At 40.5% G+C, this 14076-nt stretch overlaps 1 protein-coding gene across 1 annotated transcript in view; it reads right to left on the bottom strand.

Annotated features, from left to right (window-relative positions):
- ETFA (electron transfer flavoprotein subunit alpha) overlaps nt 1–14076 on the bottom strand; it is a 28827-nt gene that overhangs the window by 1964 nt on the left and 12787 nt on the right. The window contains exons 8-10 of the mRNA XM_034066061.1: nt 13949–14017; nt 12839–12921; nt 2349–2414 (exon numbers count right to left, since the gene is read on the bottom strand). Coding sequence (XP_033921952.1) covers nt 2349–2414; nt 12839–12921; nt 13949–14017 — 218 coding nt within the window. The remainder of the gene's footprint in view (nt 1–2348; nt 2415–12838; nt 12922–13948; nt 14018–14076) is intronic.

The following is a 14076-nucleotide window of genomic DNA, read 5'->3' as shown; positions in this document are numbered from 1 at the left end:
TAAAGAAGGACCACAGCATAAATGCAAGAAGGAAGCATGTGCAGCAGAGCCCTGCTGCTGCTTTCCTGCCAGCTTGTATGCAAAGACCTGCACGCTGCAGTAATGCTTCTCCCAAATCTTTTGCCCAACATTCATTGGCTTTAGTTCAGTTCCCCCTCTCTGTGAACTCAAAGCCTCCAGTGACAGTTCCACAGCGCAAAGAATCAAAATCCAGGCAGTAATCCCACAGGCTATCTGCTCAATAAAGACCTGAACTATCCTCTGAGGCCCCACCATGCTCTGCAGAACCGGTCACAGGGCACAACACAACACCTAATGGGAGAGGCCACCTGGGGACTGCCAACTCTGTCCTTGTCACAAAAAAAGACACCAGTTGCTTGTAAAACTGTTTTAATCTTTAGTTTGGCAGCCCAGTTCTTCCTTAGTCTCCATTTGCTAGCTGAAATAACTTCACATTAAGATCACAGGATAGTTTTGGATGGAAAGGACCTTAAGATCATACAGTTCAAGCCCCTGCCACCTGGCTCTCCACCTCATCACTAGATCAGATCTTCCATGGCAAGAAGCAAAACCATCACCCTGCTTGCAGCAGACCCTTGTGAGTTACATCTGTTAGAAAGAGAAGCTACTGCAACTGCCCCATGAGGGAATGGAAAACAAGCAAAGCAAGCAGCACTGATCTCCAAATCTCCTCTAAAGCTGCATGTTCTACCTTGCTGTAAAGGGACAAATGAATTATACATCTCACTTGGTAGAAAGCATCTGACATATCCTGAAGTGTCCAAATTCACAATGCCAGACAATTCATAGTGCTGAGGGAAGACAGGAGGACACTCCAGAGATCTCCCATGGCTGTGTAATGCTTTATGTTTGTAAGAGCTGCATCTTTTCAGTAACTACACATCTACACTTTGGCTGAAGGGAAAGCAAACACAATTCAAACTGAATTTCTCAGTACATTTGTTACCATCGGAAAACCTATGAGATACGGGACAAATGGAACTGTTACATAGAGATCTCATAGCCACGCATTCCATCTGTCCTCATTTCCTGTGAAGGAACATCTCAGTATCAAATATGGAATTGGAAAAGCTAAAAAGAGTAGAGGTTTTGCTGTTACACTACAGGACAGTATTGCTGCCCAATAGTTTTTATTCAAAGGTAATTCTGACACATGAAGCCATCTATTCCCATAACAGCCTTAACTGCGATCAGGCTGGAGGCAAGTACAGAGAGGGTCAGATCAAGTTTTAAGTAGCTCTGAATACACATTTCTCAGCCAATGGCTGACACTAATCCCAGCTGCCCACCTTCTCCCCCACCCAAAAGCACAGCTGAAGAACATGCATCTCAAAACAAAGATACTTTTAACAATACTGTGGCTCATCAGCCCTGGATTTTAGACGATGGAGGCTCCAAAGGGGGGCCCGACCCCAAACCCAGCTCACATGATTTTCCCCTCCAAAATAAGTAAAGGATATAGGCAAAAAGCACTAAACTGTAAGGCAGCACAGACCGTCCCACCACACTGGCTGGCTTGTAAGAGCAACCCCAGTCACATCCAGCCATGTAAACTCTCTAGTCTGTCACTGGTTAAATTCAAGGATCTGCCTGTGCATTTCTGCAAGCCTTTTCCCCAGCTTTAGAAGCTGTTCAAAGTTCTGGGGTTGGTTCCTGCCAGAAAGCACAAGGTCAGACCTTGGAAATAGAAAAAATTATATATCCTCTTTCTAAAAGGATGTGTGGGAGGTGAGGACAACCCACAGGGGTTTATGTCTGGCCCTGGACAGTGTAATGCAGCAGGTAATTCTGCTCCTCTTCGCAAACACAGCACTGGATCCAACAGGCACCTCCCACCCCACATTATGTGTTTTGGCAACTAATGAGTTAAACCTTTTAAAGTTTTACTGCTGGTTTATAATAGGTTTCCATTTGAATGACTAAATGCAGGAATGTCAGAGACATCTTTTACTTTATGGAATCCTAAGTTCATAATTCAGATTGCATATTGTTATGCATGAATTACTATGTCATCCTCTGAAACAAACACAACTGGAGCTATTGTATAAAATTCAGGCACACATGGGTTTGTTGGGTTTTAAATAAGCAAAGTCAATTAGCTGCTGATACTCACTGCTTTGGGCTGTGGAGCAATGAATTTCCTGGGTGAGGTGTTTTCCACAGTATCTGTTTTTGGCAAGGCTGAGAGGACTGACATGTTTTAAAGAGGACTGGCTATTTTAACACTTAAAAACCTGGAAAACTGGCTAATGTACTGATGTAAAAGCAAGGAAGTCAGCTCATTTCCTTCCTCAGCAATCTCTTCCAGCACACCCAACTTTACATACCTTGCTGTCTTTCATTCCAGCCAAGTGTTGGATTGCTCCAGATATTCCCACAGCAATATAAAGTTCCTAGACAAAAACAAAAGTGAGACATTTTTGGTACCCGTGGCAGTTTCATTCAGCTCTCTCTCTTACTCAGCACCAATTACATGCAGTAGTTTTTACATTACAGAAGGTGTCAGTATTACAGGCAGTTGATGACTAGTTCCCTTCCCCACTTGGGGATTCTCCATTTACAGTTGCATCCCAAAGGAGCAGCTGGCAAAAGACTGGTGAGAAAATAAAAAAAAGTAAAGGCTGCATCAAGCCTAAGACAGTGCTCAGCTAGCAGACAGGGCACTCAGTGCTACTACCCATGACCCTGGAGATTCCTAACACAAGTATTAACCAAGATAACATATGGATAATGCAGCTGCCTGAAGAGAAACCCTAGGCTTTTGTTTGCAGCCTTTCAGATCCTTTAAACAAGAGAGGATGCACAAAGCTGAAATTCATGTGTTCAAACTGGCAGGACAAAACACCTCAGATCCCGAAGCTGGCTAGTGCACTTGTAGTGACAGAATCACAGAATGGTTTGGGATGGAAGAAACATTAAAGCTCATCCAGTTCCAACCCCTGCCACAGGCAGGAATACCTTCCACTAGAGCAGCTTGCTCCAAGCCCCATCCAACCTTGCCTTGAACACTGCCAGAGAACAATGTTCCCATGACCTAAAGCTTTTCTTCCCCTAGTCACTATCAGCTCCTGCACAGGATGAGTAGAGAAGTGCTCCCCAGGTAGGAACCAACACTTAATACACTTTGGGGCACCCAATCTCTCACTACCAAAGAGACTTCAGTTCAAAATAAACATTTACAGGCGAACAGATCTACATCAACAGCTTTAACTCACAGCACAAAAGTATCTTTCCCCTCAGACTGACAGTCACCTATCCAAACCCAAGTGAGTTTTCAGCTCCATGACAGTCTTCCCACCACTGCAAGCCAAAGGAGCAGTCAAACCTCAGCTGTTTAACTACCTAATTTTACAGAAGAAAACCAAAGTACTTTTCACCAGCTCACTCAATGAGAGGAAGCTGTAACACTCAAAACTGGCAGGGGGGGGCATCATCTGTCAGAACTGATTCAAGGTGGTATTTCTATATGCTCAGAAAAGGCGCAACCTCAAATACCAAAAGAATTTCTCTTTTCAGAATACAAAGGTTGGTCCATAGTTAAGAACATACAAATCCACTTCAAGATATTATTTTGGGGGCCAGGCAGGTTAAAAGGGTCAAAAACTCTTCTCTCTGTGCAACTGAGGATGTACATTACAGTTAAGAGGTTTTTAACATGACGGAACAAAGCACAGCTGTGAAACAGGCACCTACAGAAGAGGCTGGCAAATGAGGGTGTTCAGCCACAGAGATCATGCAAAGTGCTTTTGCCATACAGACCTGACAGTCATTATATCAGCTACTGAAAAAAATAAGATTGCTTTCTGATGTTTCTACAGCTACAAATTTCACCCATCACATTGGTTTTTAAACAGGAATAGATAAATAAAAGCTATGAAGCTTTCCTACACTTTTCTACAAAAGCCATCACTTGCAAAAATTGAAAGAGAAGGAAACCAGCAGGAACGAAGTATTTCCTATGAAAAAAGCTTGCTTTGAAACTGAAACACAGAATCTAGTCTATGTATTTCCACAAAAACACACAGCTGTTGGAGACACTCAGAAGCTTTTTAGCCTCAATAGCTTTTTACTGAGCAGATTACTATTGGAGGTCAATCCATTTTAGCCACAGCTGCAATGTAACATAATACATCCATGTAAGAGCTCATGGTAAGAATGCAATATTTTAATTATACCAAATAAAAGAGCAGATGTTGCAGGAGAAATTATTCTAACCTCATATTGTCTTTAATACAAGCCCTTTTTAAAAACACATTACTGTAATCTCATTTTTTTTCAGGGCAATTCATTAAGTGCCAGTCATCCAGACTACCAGATACTCTTATCAGACTGTTTAACATTTGAAGTTCAGTCTTTGGAAAGAATCCAGCTCGCCAGGAGCCAGATGCCTATGTATATATTCTATTAAAATATCTCAGAAAGACAAGGATGTTTCATTAAAAGGACATTTGTAGATCACCCGGCTTGTTTAAAAAGCCTTTCTCATGCATCTACACCATGCCCTTCTAGGTTACGTACATTGGGCTCTCTGGCTAAGATAACTGCTTCATTCATGGCTGGCCTCCTCAGTAAGGTTTTCATACAAAACACACAGGACAGCATATTTCTTATCAACAGTTCCATACTGCAAAATTGATTTGACTGCTTAAATCTTAGTTTAAATCTTCTACAATTTAGGAGGGACACAAAGGACTGACAAAGTCTGAACAATAAAGATTCGGGACAGCTCAGTGCTCTCCAAGGAGAGGATTCAGCTGGGCATCCAGAGAGGTCATAAAGCACTCAGAAATTCAGAACTCCAAGTTATTTTCAGGACAATACCCTCACTTTGATGATCACCCTGCAGTCATTAACTTCCAGCACACCTTTTGCTGGGTACTCTCATTTCTTGTGTGTCAGAGTTTAAAGTCCCAAGTCAAGACTGTGAAGCTCATCTACAGAGCAGGCCCACACCAAGGCACCAAGCTGCATGAACGAGAGGCTGGATTGCACTTCTCAGGCACCAACAGAGATGCCTTTACACCAACTCCAGATTCCTGCTTTTTGCATCCTTGGAAGCTGCTGTAATTACTGCTGTCAGGTAGCTAATCCACAGCCTACAACTACAGGCACTTAGGCTAAAGTCCAGGATGTGGAGGCGCATTTATCAACTCCCTGGTGTTTGCACACAGGCAGGTTTTCACCAAAGGGCTGCTGTCTGCACTGCGCCACAAGAGAATGGCATAACAAAATGGCACACACTGTACAAAAGGTGCTCACTGCACTGTCTGATACAAACGAAGTCCCAAAAGCCACTGAAGTCAAGGAAAGAGAAAGTTCTGGTGGCATAAAGGCAGGGCACCAGATTAGACAGTTGTCTTACCGTAATGCACAGTAACTTAATTTCACCCAGGGAATGATTACTGCACATACATTACAGCCATGCCACAAATCTTTGTTTTTTATGAAGGAGAGAGCAGAAACCAGAACAAGGGGAAGAGACAGCAGAGCAGAGCTCACAGTAACAAAGAGCACAACGAAGGAAACACACAGCATGGCAAGCCAAATGGACAGAAGAGCCTATGAAGCAGAGGGCAGGGAGGCACAATCAGCAAGTACTTGAAGATGCGCTGTTGCCCAAAGGGTTTTTGGTGTGTCAGTCATGGGAACATGTCTTTGTGGAAGCATCAGCACTGAACATATCCACCAGGCTTCGCACAAGGCCTACAGCAGCAGCCAAAGCTGATTCTGCAGCTTACAGGCAGGAAGGCCAAGCATGTTTTGTCTGGCCACACAATATCCCAGAAGACTCAGAGACCTCAAAGTCTGTAAGCACAGCTATACACCACAACAATCCTAAAGAGAAACAAAACTCCAAGTCCCAGATTTATTCTATGCAAAGGCAAGATTCCAAATCAGGAATCCAACTTCTCCTTTGCTATTTATCCTTGCATTGTTTTTTCAACAAACACAACTGTGGTACATCTTGTAGAGAGTCACTGTATGCTAACCGTTGAAGTGAAAAAATCCCTCTTAGCCATCCCCATTATTCCTTTGTCCTCTTTGAATGTCCTCAACTTACACATTACTATGTCCATGAGACTTCACATTTGCACGACTAGCTCCAGAACCCACACAGCCAGTTACACTCTGGATAAATGTCACAAGGGTACTATACACAAATGATTATAACTACCAAAGCAATTGTTTTCCTGACTCTCCAATTACTTATAGAATAATTTGTGCATTATATGAGTACCTCATTTTTACCTAAAGCATATTTTAAAATGCCTTAGGGCAGTTAGGGTACATCTGCTGAAGAGAACCACAAGCACAGTTTTTAATAGAAACTTACAGTGACTTTGAATGCTGCTGTAAGAGACTGTATGATGCTGTGAGCATCCACAGGTGCAACCCAAGATGAGGTAGTTACTTTGCAAGCACACCATCAGCTACTATTGATTTTTATGCCAATGTTTGAATTATGCTATAGCAATAATTGAGTGTACATCAATTTATCATCCTATCAGTGGCATGTTTTTAAACAGGCTGGTTTAATAAACCCCTTTGGTACACATACTCTTCTTAAAGGCAGCTCAAATATTTTCTTTGCAAGAGTGAAAGGACAAAGAAATCGGAAAGAAATCTCTGTAACCAAAATTGCTTCATACAAGATATACCTTCCAATTACAAGCTATTAACCCAATAAAACATCTTCTGGCTTGACACTCGTTCACATATACTATGCTGTATGTCGAACAATTATCCAGCATGGACTTCTTTGATATAGTTGAGTATGTTCCATTCAAGAAGCACATATTACTAAACCCTATCCCAACTACAGTTTCACTTTAAGAACCTTTGATCAGCCAAGCTATGTAATTACTCTTAAGCGTGGTGAGGGTGTCTGCTGGAGTGCAGGGCCATACAGCAATCTTTTTCTCACTAGGGAAAAGCACATCAATTGCTTTCAGCTAAATGCACTCACATATGAATATTTTAGTACAATTTAATGTTTCTGCACCAACCCCAAAGGAGCAGAGCATCAATTTGTGAACATAGTTTTCCTCGAGTTAAAAGCTACACTGGATAATGCAGGATGAAAGGGGTTGTCAATCCTTTGCTTTTTAGCAAGTCAGAGAAAGGTAGTCTGTAAATTCAGTCCCAGCTGCATAGACAGCTCTCTGAAGTTTGCCACTATAAAGCTACTTTTCAACAATAGTGAATTATCAGGAGATATATTCCAAAATAAATTTCCCAAGCACAGTCAGTTTTCCCAATACTACTTCCATCTTCCAGTTACCAAAAAGCACACACCTGCTGGTCTGTTAGCAAAACCCACCAACATAACATACAAATAATGCATTCCTACAAAGAAGCTAGCTAAAGGCAGGAGAAATACAGTTATCTACCATGTGTTCCAATAGAGAAACTCAGTATTCTCTTGTACGTGTAATGATTCAGAAATAATTAAGATCTTATCATTGATAAGTAGAACATATTTTAAGTGAGCACAAGCAGGATGACAGGTCTGACACTTCTCATGAAACTAAGGCAATTAGCTAGTTTTTTCTGTTAGTAGTTTTAGGAAAGAGCCAAAGAACAAAATGGAACATAACAGATGGAACAAAATATACCTGGTTTCATTTCACTAAGCTTCCCCACCAAAGAATGAAGAGAAACAAAACTCGACAGATATGCTAACCCAAGGAAGTCAACGATCCCTAAGAAAGCAATAGGAAGTAACACTGAAGAGCTAGTACCCACCTACTACACAATGAAACCAGGAGTCACTCATGAATTTTAGAGAAAATAAAACCAGGATAGGTGAAGTATTTGCCTGCTTTGCCACTGCACGCACAGAAATACAAAATACAGTAATAAGGTAAAGAATGTGACAGCTTTTCTCCCCTCCTGCTACTCCCAAAGCAAGACAATGACTATTAACTGCTACAAGGCCACCCACTGCAGGGAAAGGGGCTTCCTAGCAAAATACTGGGGCATATACAAGCTTAGAAAGCATCCCACCCTGTTGAAGAAAAAGTAGAGCAACAGGAATTCCACTGCTCTGCAGAAGAATATTCTGCACCTTTATGTCTGCCTCTGCCAGGAAATGCCTCCTTGCCATTCATTTTTCCTTTTCCTGCTTCTCATTTAATCCCACTCCTGCATTTTCTGCCTAATATAACACCTTACGTTGTTCCTATTCTTCCACACCTCTGGTGACTTTCAATTGAACCAACATCTCACTTCAGCATCTCAACTGAAGCTGCACTTCTTTAACATGCCTCTTTTCCCCTCACTATTATTGTCAGTTCCTGACTGTTGGAAATTTGCCTCCCTTTTCAAGCTCCTGCAATTCATTACATCCAGACAGACCATTTGGTATGAAATCTAAGCTTAAGCACTGAAAATAAGCAAGTCAGCGAGTTTACTCCTGTTGATCAGATCAGAACTACACTGAATTCCCACCAGCCTTCTCCACTAGAGGTTTCTCAGCACATGCAATATCCAAATGCATCTGCCTCCTGTGCAATCATATCACATTCCTCACACAATTACCTAATCCAGTGTCAATTATTCCTACATCACGTATTTCTCAACTTCTGCCTGAGCTTTCCCCATCTCCGTTTCTTGTTGCCTGGTAGGATTTTGTGCCTGATGCTGAAAGTATCAAGAGAGCACCAACTGAACACCAAAAACCAGACCAAGAATTCTGCCTGGCTGTGCTTTCCTCACTGGATGGACCCTCTGCGTTGTACACACCTTGAGAAGGAAACCTTACAATGAAGTCTGAGAACTACATACAATGCTTAATCTGAAAACTGAATTTCATTTTTGTGAAGCCTGCGTATAAAAAACAGTGGGAAGCCCCCCCCAGCTTCTAATTTAAAAATATATGCTCCTAAAATGGTTGTCACTGATTGGCGACATTGAATACACTAAATTACTTTTTTAATTAGGAAGGTAACATTTTATATTTTAATATATCCACTTACATCTAAAAATTTCCTTCCTTCCATCTCCCCAAGTGATACAAATCAGCCTTCTCTTCCATAAGGCAGAATGCTCAAACAGGAGCTGAAATCACTTGAAATCAACAGGTAAAAAAAAAAAAAGCTGCTAACAGAAAGACAAATAATACAGCAAACATTTTAACAGCTGGAATAAAATTACACAAAAGAAGAATTACTAAAGATCCAGTCAAACACTAACCCCTCACCCCCCTCCAAAAATGCATGAATTCCAACATGAACAAGAGCTTGCAGTTTAAGAGATCCAAGGCTATTTTGGAAGTGGGAGTGTACTGCACAGAACTAACTCTCAAAGGTGAAATTTGTACTCCTTAGCTGCATTCTTTCATTACTTAAGCAAAATGAACTACAATTGTTTCTTGACTGGCAGTTTCTTCAGGTATTAATACATTAGCATTTCAGGAAAGCTGCTGTGGCTGTGAGTTCTTGGGTTCTGGACTCTTAACAGCTGAAGCCAGTCAGAGAATTACTGGAGGACCAATGACCAAGATTAAACCTTCCTTCAAATCCACAACCAAAGGCACATATGAAGAAATAAGCAGATCTTTTACATCATTACCTTCTTACCCAATGCTCAGCAAAGAAATACTCCCCAGTAGTCACACACAAAACCCAAAAAGCAGCAGAAGTACCTCCCCTCTTTCTGAGCTTGTAACTAACTCTTCTCCCTTTGTAGACTCCAAAATGACACAATTCGGGACCTTTAAAAACAATGTATTCCAATCCTCCACTAAGACTGTGCAAGATACTGTTAACAGAAGAGGAAGCACATACTCTTAAGATTCTTTCCCATCAGAAACCAACAGCTGCATAAGAGAGCAAGTATGGCTCAAACTCCAAGATCCTTCTCCTGCTTAAAACCAAGGCAGTCAGGAGTGTGTGCACCATTGTCTGCTGCAGTTCAAAACTAAACACCAAACTCAGGTCTCAGTGAGTAGAACTAACCAATGTACAAGGCTGCTTTGCAATTTTCCCAGTAAAAAGTCATGAGCTCTCCCTGATCTAGCCTCATAGGAAAAGCAAGCAGTCATCTTCTAGAGGACTGTTAAAATAACCAGTGTAGTCTTGATCTGATCAAGAAAGTTCAGTTCTACTCCTTTATATGAAATTCATCTTCCACTACACAGAATAATTTTCTAGCTAAAGCACCAAAAAGATAGTGAAGAAGAATTAGGAAGATGAAGTTACAAATTTGCAGATTTAAGCTGTCTCCTATTTAAGATACATACCCCAGCACACTGAATACACAGCCAGCAACTCAACTTACACTGTCAATACCATTAACAGAATATTTTCTATACTTCTAAGCCACTGTATGCTGTCCTTGTATGTATTTTAAAATCCACAAGTAATACTTGAACAATTTGAAAGAAGGGGCTTACAATTTTCAGTACTTTGCACCATCCACTACTTAATATTTGTTAAGAATGGAGATGAGAGAGAAATGCATCAACCTGCTGGCAAAACAATATAGCATCATGCAACTGTGCCAGTTCATATCATTTAAGCATTCTTTAGTTAGTCCCAACTCATGGCTATCTTAACTATCCTCTAGAAGATGGCAGTGATGACACTGATAGGATCCTATGATGTGGCTGCATGTTCTGATGACTTTCAAATGTTGCCATGAGTCATCTGTGGCAAGTTATAGCGCTGTATCTTTGCCAACAACTAGCCTTTTCTGTTTCAATTTAATTGTTGATATACCCTTGACTCTGCAGCGTTCATTCTTGAGCCTCAAGACACACAAACCAGAGATGAGCTGACTTCAAATTAGCATTCTCCACTCCATTAACAGCTATTTGGGTACTGAAAACCTAAGATGGTCAATCTCATCTCATGCCCTTTTAAAAGATGAAACTAAATAACACTTAACTCATGCCCTGGTTTTCAAAGGTTTGGTTATGGAACAACCAACTAAAGATTGCCTTGTGCTACTGGCTCTGCTGTCTTCAGAGCCTGCAAACTGCATGTGTGCTACAGTTACACTTACTGAGTTAGTGCAGATTGGCTTGCTGAGACCTACAGCTGCAATATGTTGCACCTTATGCCTACGGTGTGATCTAAAGAAAGTGCATTGTACTTAAATACAAAAGTCCCATTAGCAAAGAGGAAGTATTAGCTGTGGGCTACAGCTGTCTTGCACTACATCCAAAAAACCTGTAACAATTGCATACTATCCTCTAAAGAAAGACATCACCAGAAAAGAGAATTAGGGTTGCATTTATCATCTGTAAAGCCTCACACAATTTCCTTCCAGAGCTGAGGTTAAAACTGTTATCAAGATTTTGGAAGGATACAATATGCAACCAAATGGACCTTAAGTCTTATCAATAGTTCTATTGCTCAGAAGCTGGTTTTGGTAGCAGTTAGTTATCATACAAATTTATAGATTAAACACTAGTTTGCCTAAAAATAGCTCCGCTTAGCCCTACAAGGCTACCACCAAATGGCCTCTGATGAGGACCAAGCAGCAAACATCTCTATCCACATCTCAAGACAGAAACACTCAGAAGCACAAAATATCTTATTCAAGACAACTCAGCAAGCAGAACTGACAAGAGACTCCAGAAACTGCAGGCTCCTGTCTTTGATATTTTCAAGTACTGCTTAACTCTATTAGATGTATTACTGGGAAAGTAAGTCCTGGTTTCAAGTTCCTGAATATGCAACTCTTAATGGTAGAACGGCAAAACATTTCAGATCCTATCAAGACTTTGGACATGTACAGCTTTTTAGTATTATTTATAATACTGGGATTTGGCAAACGCAGCACTTGAAATATGACAAGTTTCTCTACTAAGTTCCAGCTCACTCTCCATTTCTGCTCTCATTAAACCATTAACAAGCAAGAAGTTACTCCTTGGTGCCTTCTGTTGACATACACTTTCAAAGAGAACTGAAAGGCTAAGTGTTTATTCAATTATGTAGCTCAAAGCGTACATCTGACAGATTGACATATCTGTCCACGTTCTTAGCCACAATTCTACTCACATCCATGATCACTGTATCTCCGTATGTGCTAGCACACATTCTACCCCACACTGAGATGCGCTGTATTTGTTCCTTCCTACATACAAATGCTCAAGTGTGCTTTATCTGTGGACCCAAGTCACAAGAACAATGAAAGCAGTCTCAGACTTGTATATGACAAAAAAGCCCACCCTAGAGCCAAACAATGCAGGGATAGGAATTAGTCCCCTGTGATATCAGGATGCATAGCAGAAAAGATAAGCAGCAGGTTATTTCCCAACAGTAAGGTGCTTATGAGAATATGCCCTACTTTATATTTCACAGCAGCCAACCTGTAGATTATTTCTCGAGTTTCTTGCACTTCCATTTCTTACAAAAAGTTTTGCTTAAAATGTACTGCAATAACCCAGCTATAGTTACCAAACTTTAAACAATAAATCATCACCTGTAAATGAAACAAATCCACACTCCCCAGAGATCAAGCCACATACCAATACAATTTCAAGTTTACATTGGTAACAACATGTTTTAGCATATCAGTGAGAGGTGTGAAAAAGTTAAAGGCTCAGCATAGGCAACTATGAAAGAATCCAGCATGCACAGCCTCCAACAAAACACCTCCCAACTGACCCATGGTGGAGATTCACATCACAGCTTGCTGCTGTAGTTTTGCAAAGGCACAGTCAAGTGACAGTATCACAACAGGCACACTAAGATTTTCCTGCTAGGCTTGGTATTAAGACTTAGCTCATTTTTAAGCATTTGCTTTGAAGGAAGATGCATACTAGAAAACATCCCAGCTCTTTCACGAGAGAGATTTCTATACTTACTGGCGCTACTATTTTGCCCGTCTGTCCAACTTGCAAGTCATTAGGAACAAAGCCAGCATCAACAGCTGCACGGGAAGCTCCAACTAGTTGAAAGAAAATATTTCCAATGTTTTCTTTTAAAATATTAGCGAGCCAAATTTCTATCACCATAAAAGCACATGTATTTTACTGAAGAGTCCCACACTCAAAGGGCATGCATTCAGAAACTTCCCTCTTAAAAGCTCTTATAGTAATCCCTCTCTATACCAGTGGCTAAAACTTCCAAATACTAAGTGCTAATGCACTTCATAAGCAACAGGAAATCCTTACTCCCAGTACTAAAGGGCCATATATTTAAACCCAAGGATTTCAGTCTGGCATATTTCCATTATTTTCTCTTGTTGCTTTGTCAAAAGAGGATTTTCCCATAAATGCCTTCCCATAATGTTCCCCCAGTTTGAATAGAACACATGTGCCATCTTACATTGCTGCAAGAGCTCAGAAGTCAGACACAGTAAAGAGAAATATCAAAGGAAACTTGAAAATGCCACACAGACATTGAGTTAGTGAAGCCACAAATGTACAAAGCTATTCATGTAGAACTACAAATTTATTTTTACATGTGAAATCTAAAACTAATGTAGTTTAAGAGTTAATGCAAGCAGTTCCTTCACCTCTCCCAACCTTTACTTAAAATATTTTGCCAAAACACTGTACAGGGTCAGTTTTCTGCTGTTGATACAAAAGCATGGCAAAGACAGAGCCAGTCAAAGCACAAGAGCTGCAAAAGGGAATCTATAAAGGAGCAGTATGTGAGGATGCATGAAAAAAAAATATCAGCTCTTCAAAGTAAGCTAAGACCATTTTTTAATTTATATAGCTTCACTTGTTGAATTTGCAAAGGACAGGGCATATTACAATTTCATATTCTGCTTCATACCCAAGCATTTAAATACACAGCTGGCCACCAGGAAAAGACAAAACTTTATCTATGACTCTAAAGTAATGGGATTTTTTGGGGGGGTTTTTGAGACATGAAAATAAAAGACCTTAATATGAACACTGGTTTTCATGTAACCTTTTTAAACATAACCAGGGTCTAAAAAAAAAGGAAAAAAAAAACAAGTTTACCTGCAGCATGCAACTGATCCGCAAGATCATATAACAGCTTGAAGTTCTCACCACTCTTCAAGCCTCTCCCTTAAAAGTTAAGAAAAAAGAAGATAATATGCTCTAAGATTTTTTATTGTCTACACAAA

The sequence above is a fragment of the Melopsittacus undulatus genome, chromosome 9, assembly GCF_012275295.1.
Source record: "Melopsittacus undulatus isolate bMelUnd1 chromosome 9, bMelUnd1.mat.Z, whole genome shotgun sequence".
NCBI classification, from domain to species: Eukaryota; Metazoa; Chordata; class Aves; order Psittaciformes; family Psittaculidae; genus Melopsittacus; species Melopsittacus undulatus.
Note: the sequence above shows the minus strand (reverse complement) of the source record. Positions and strands in the feature narration are given on the sequence as shown.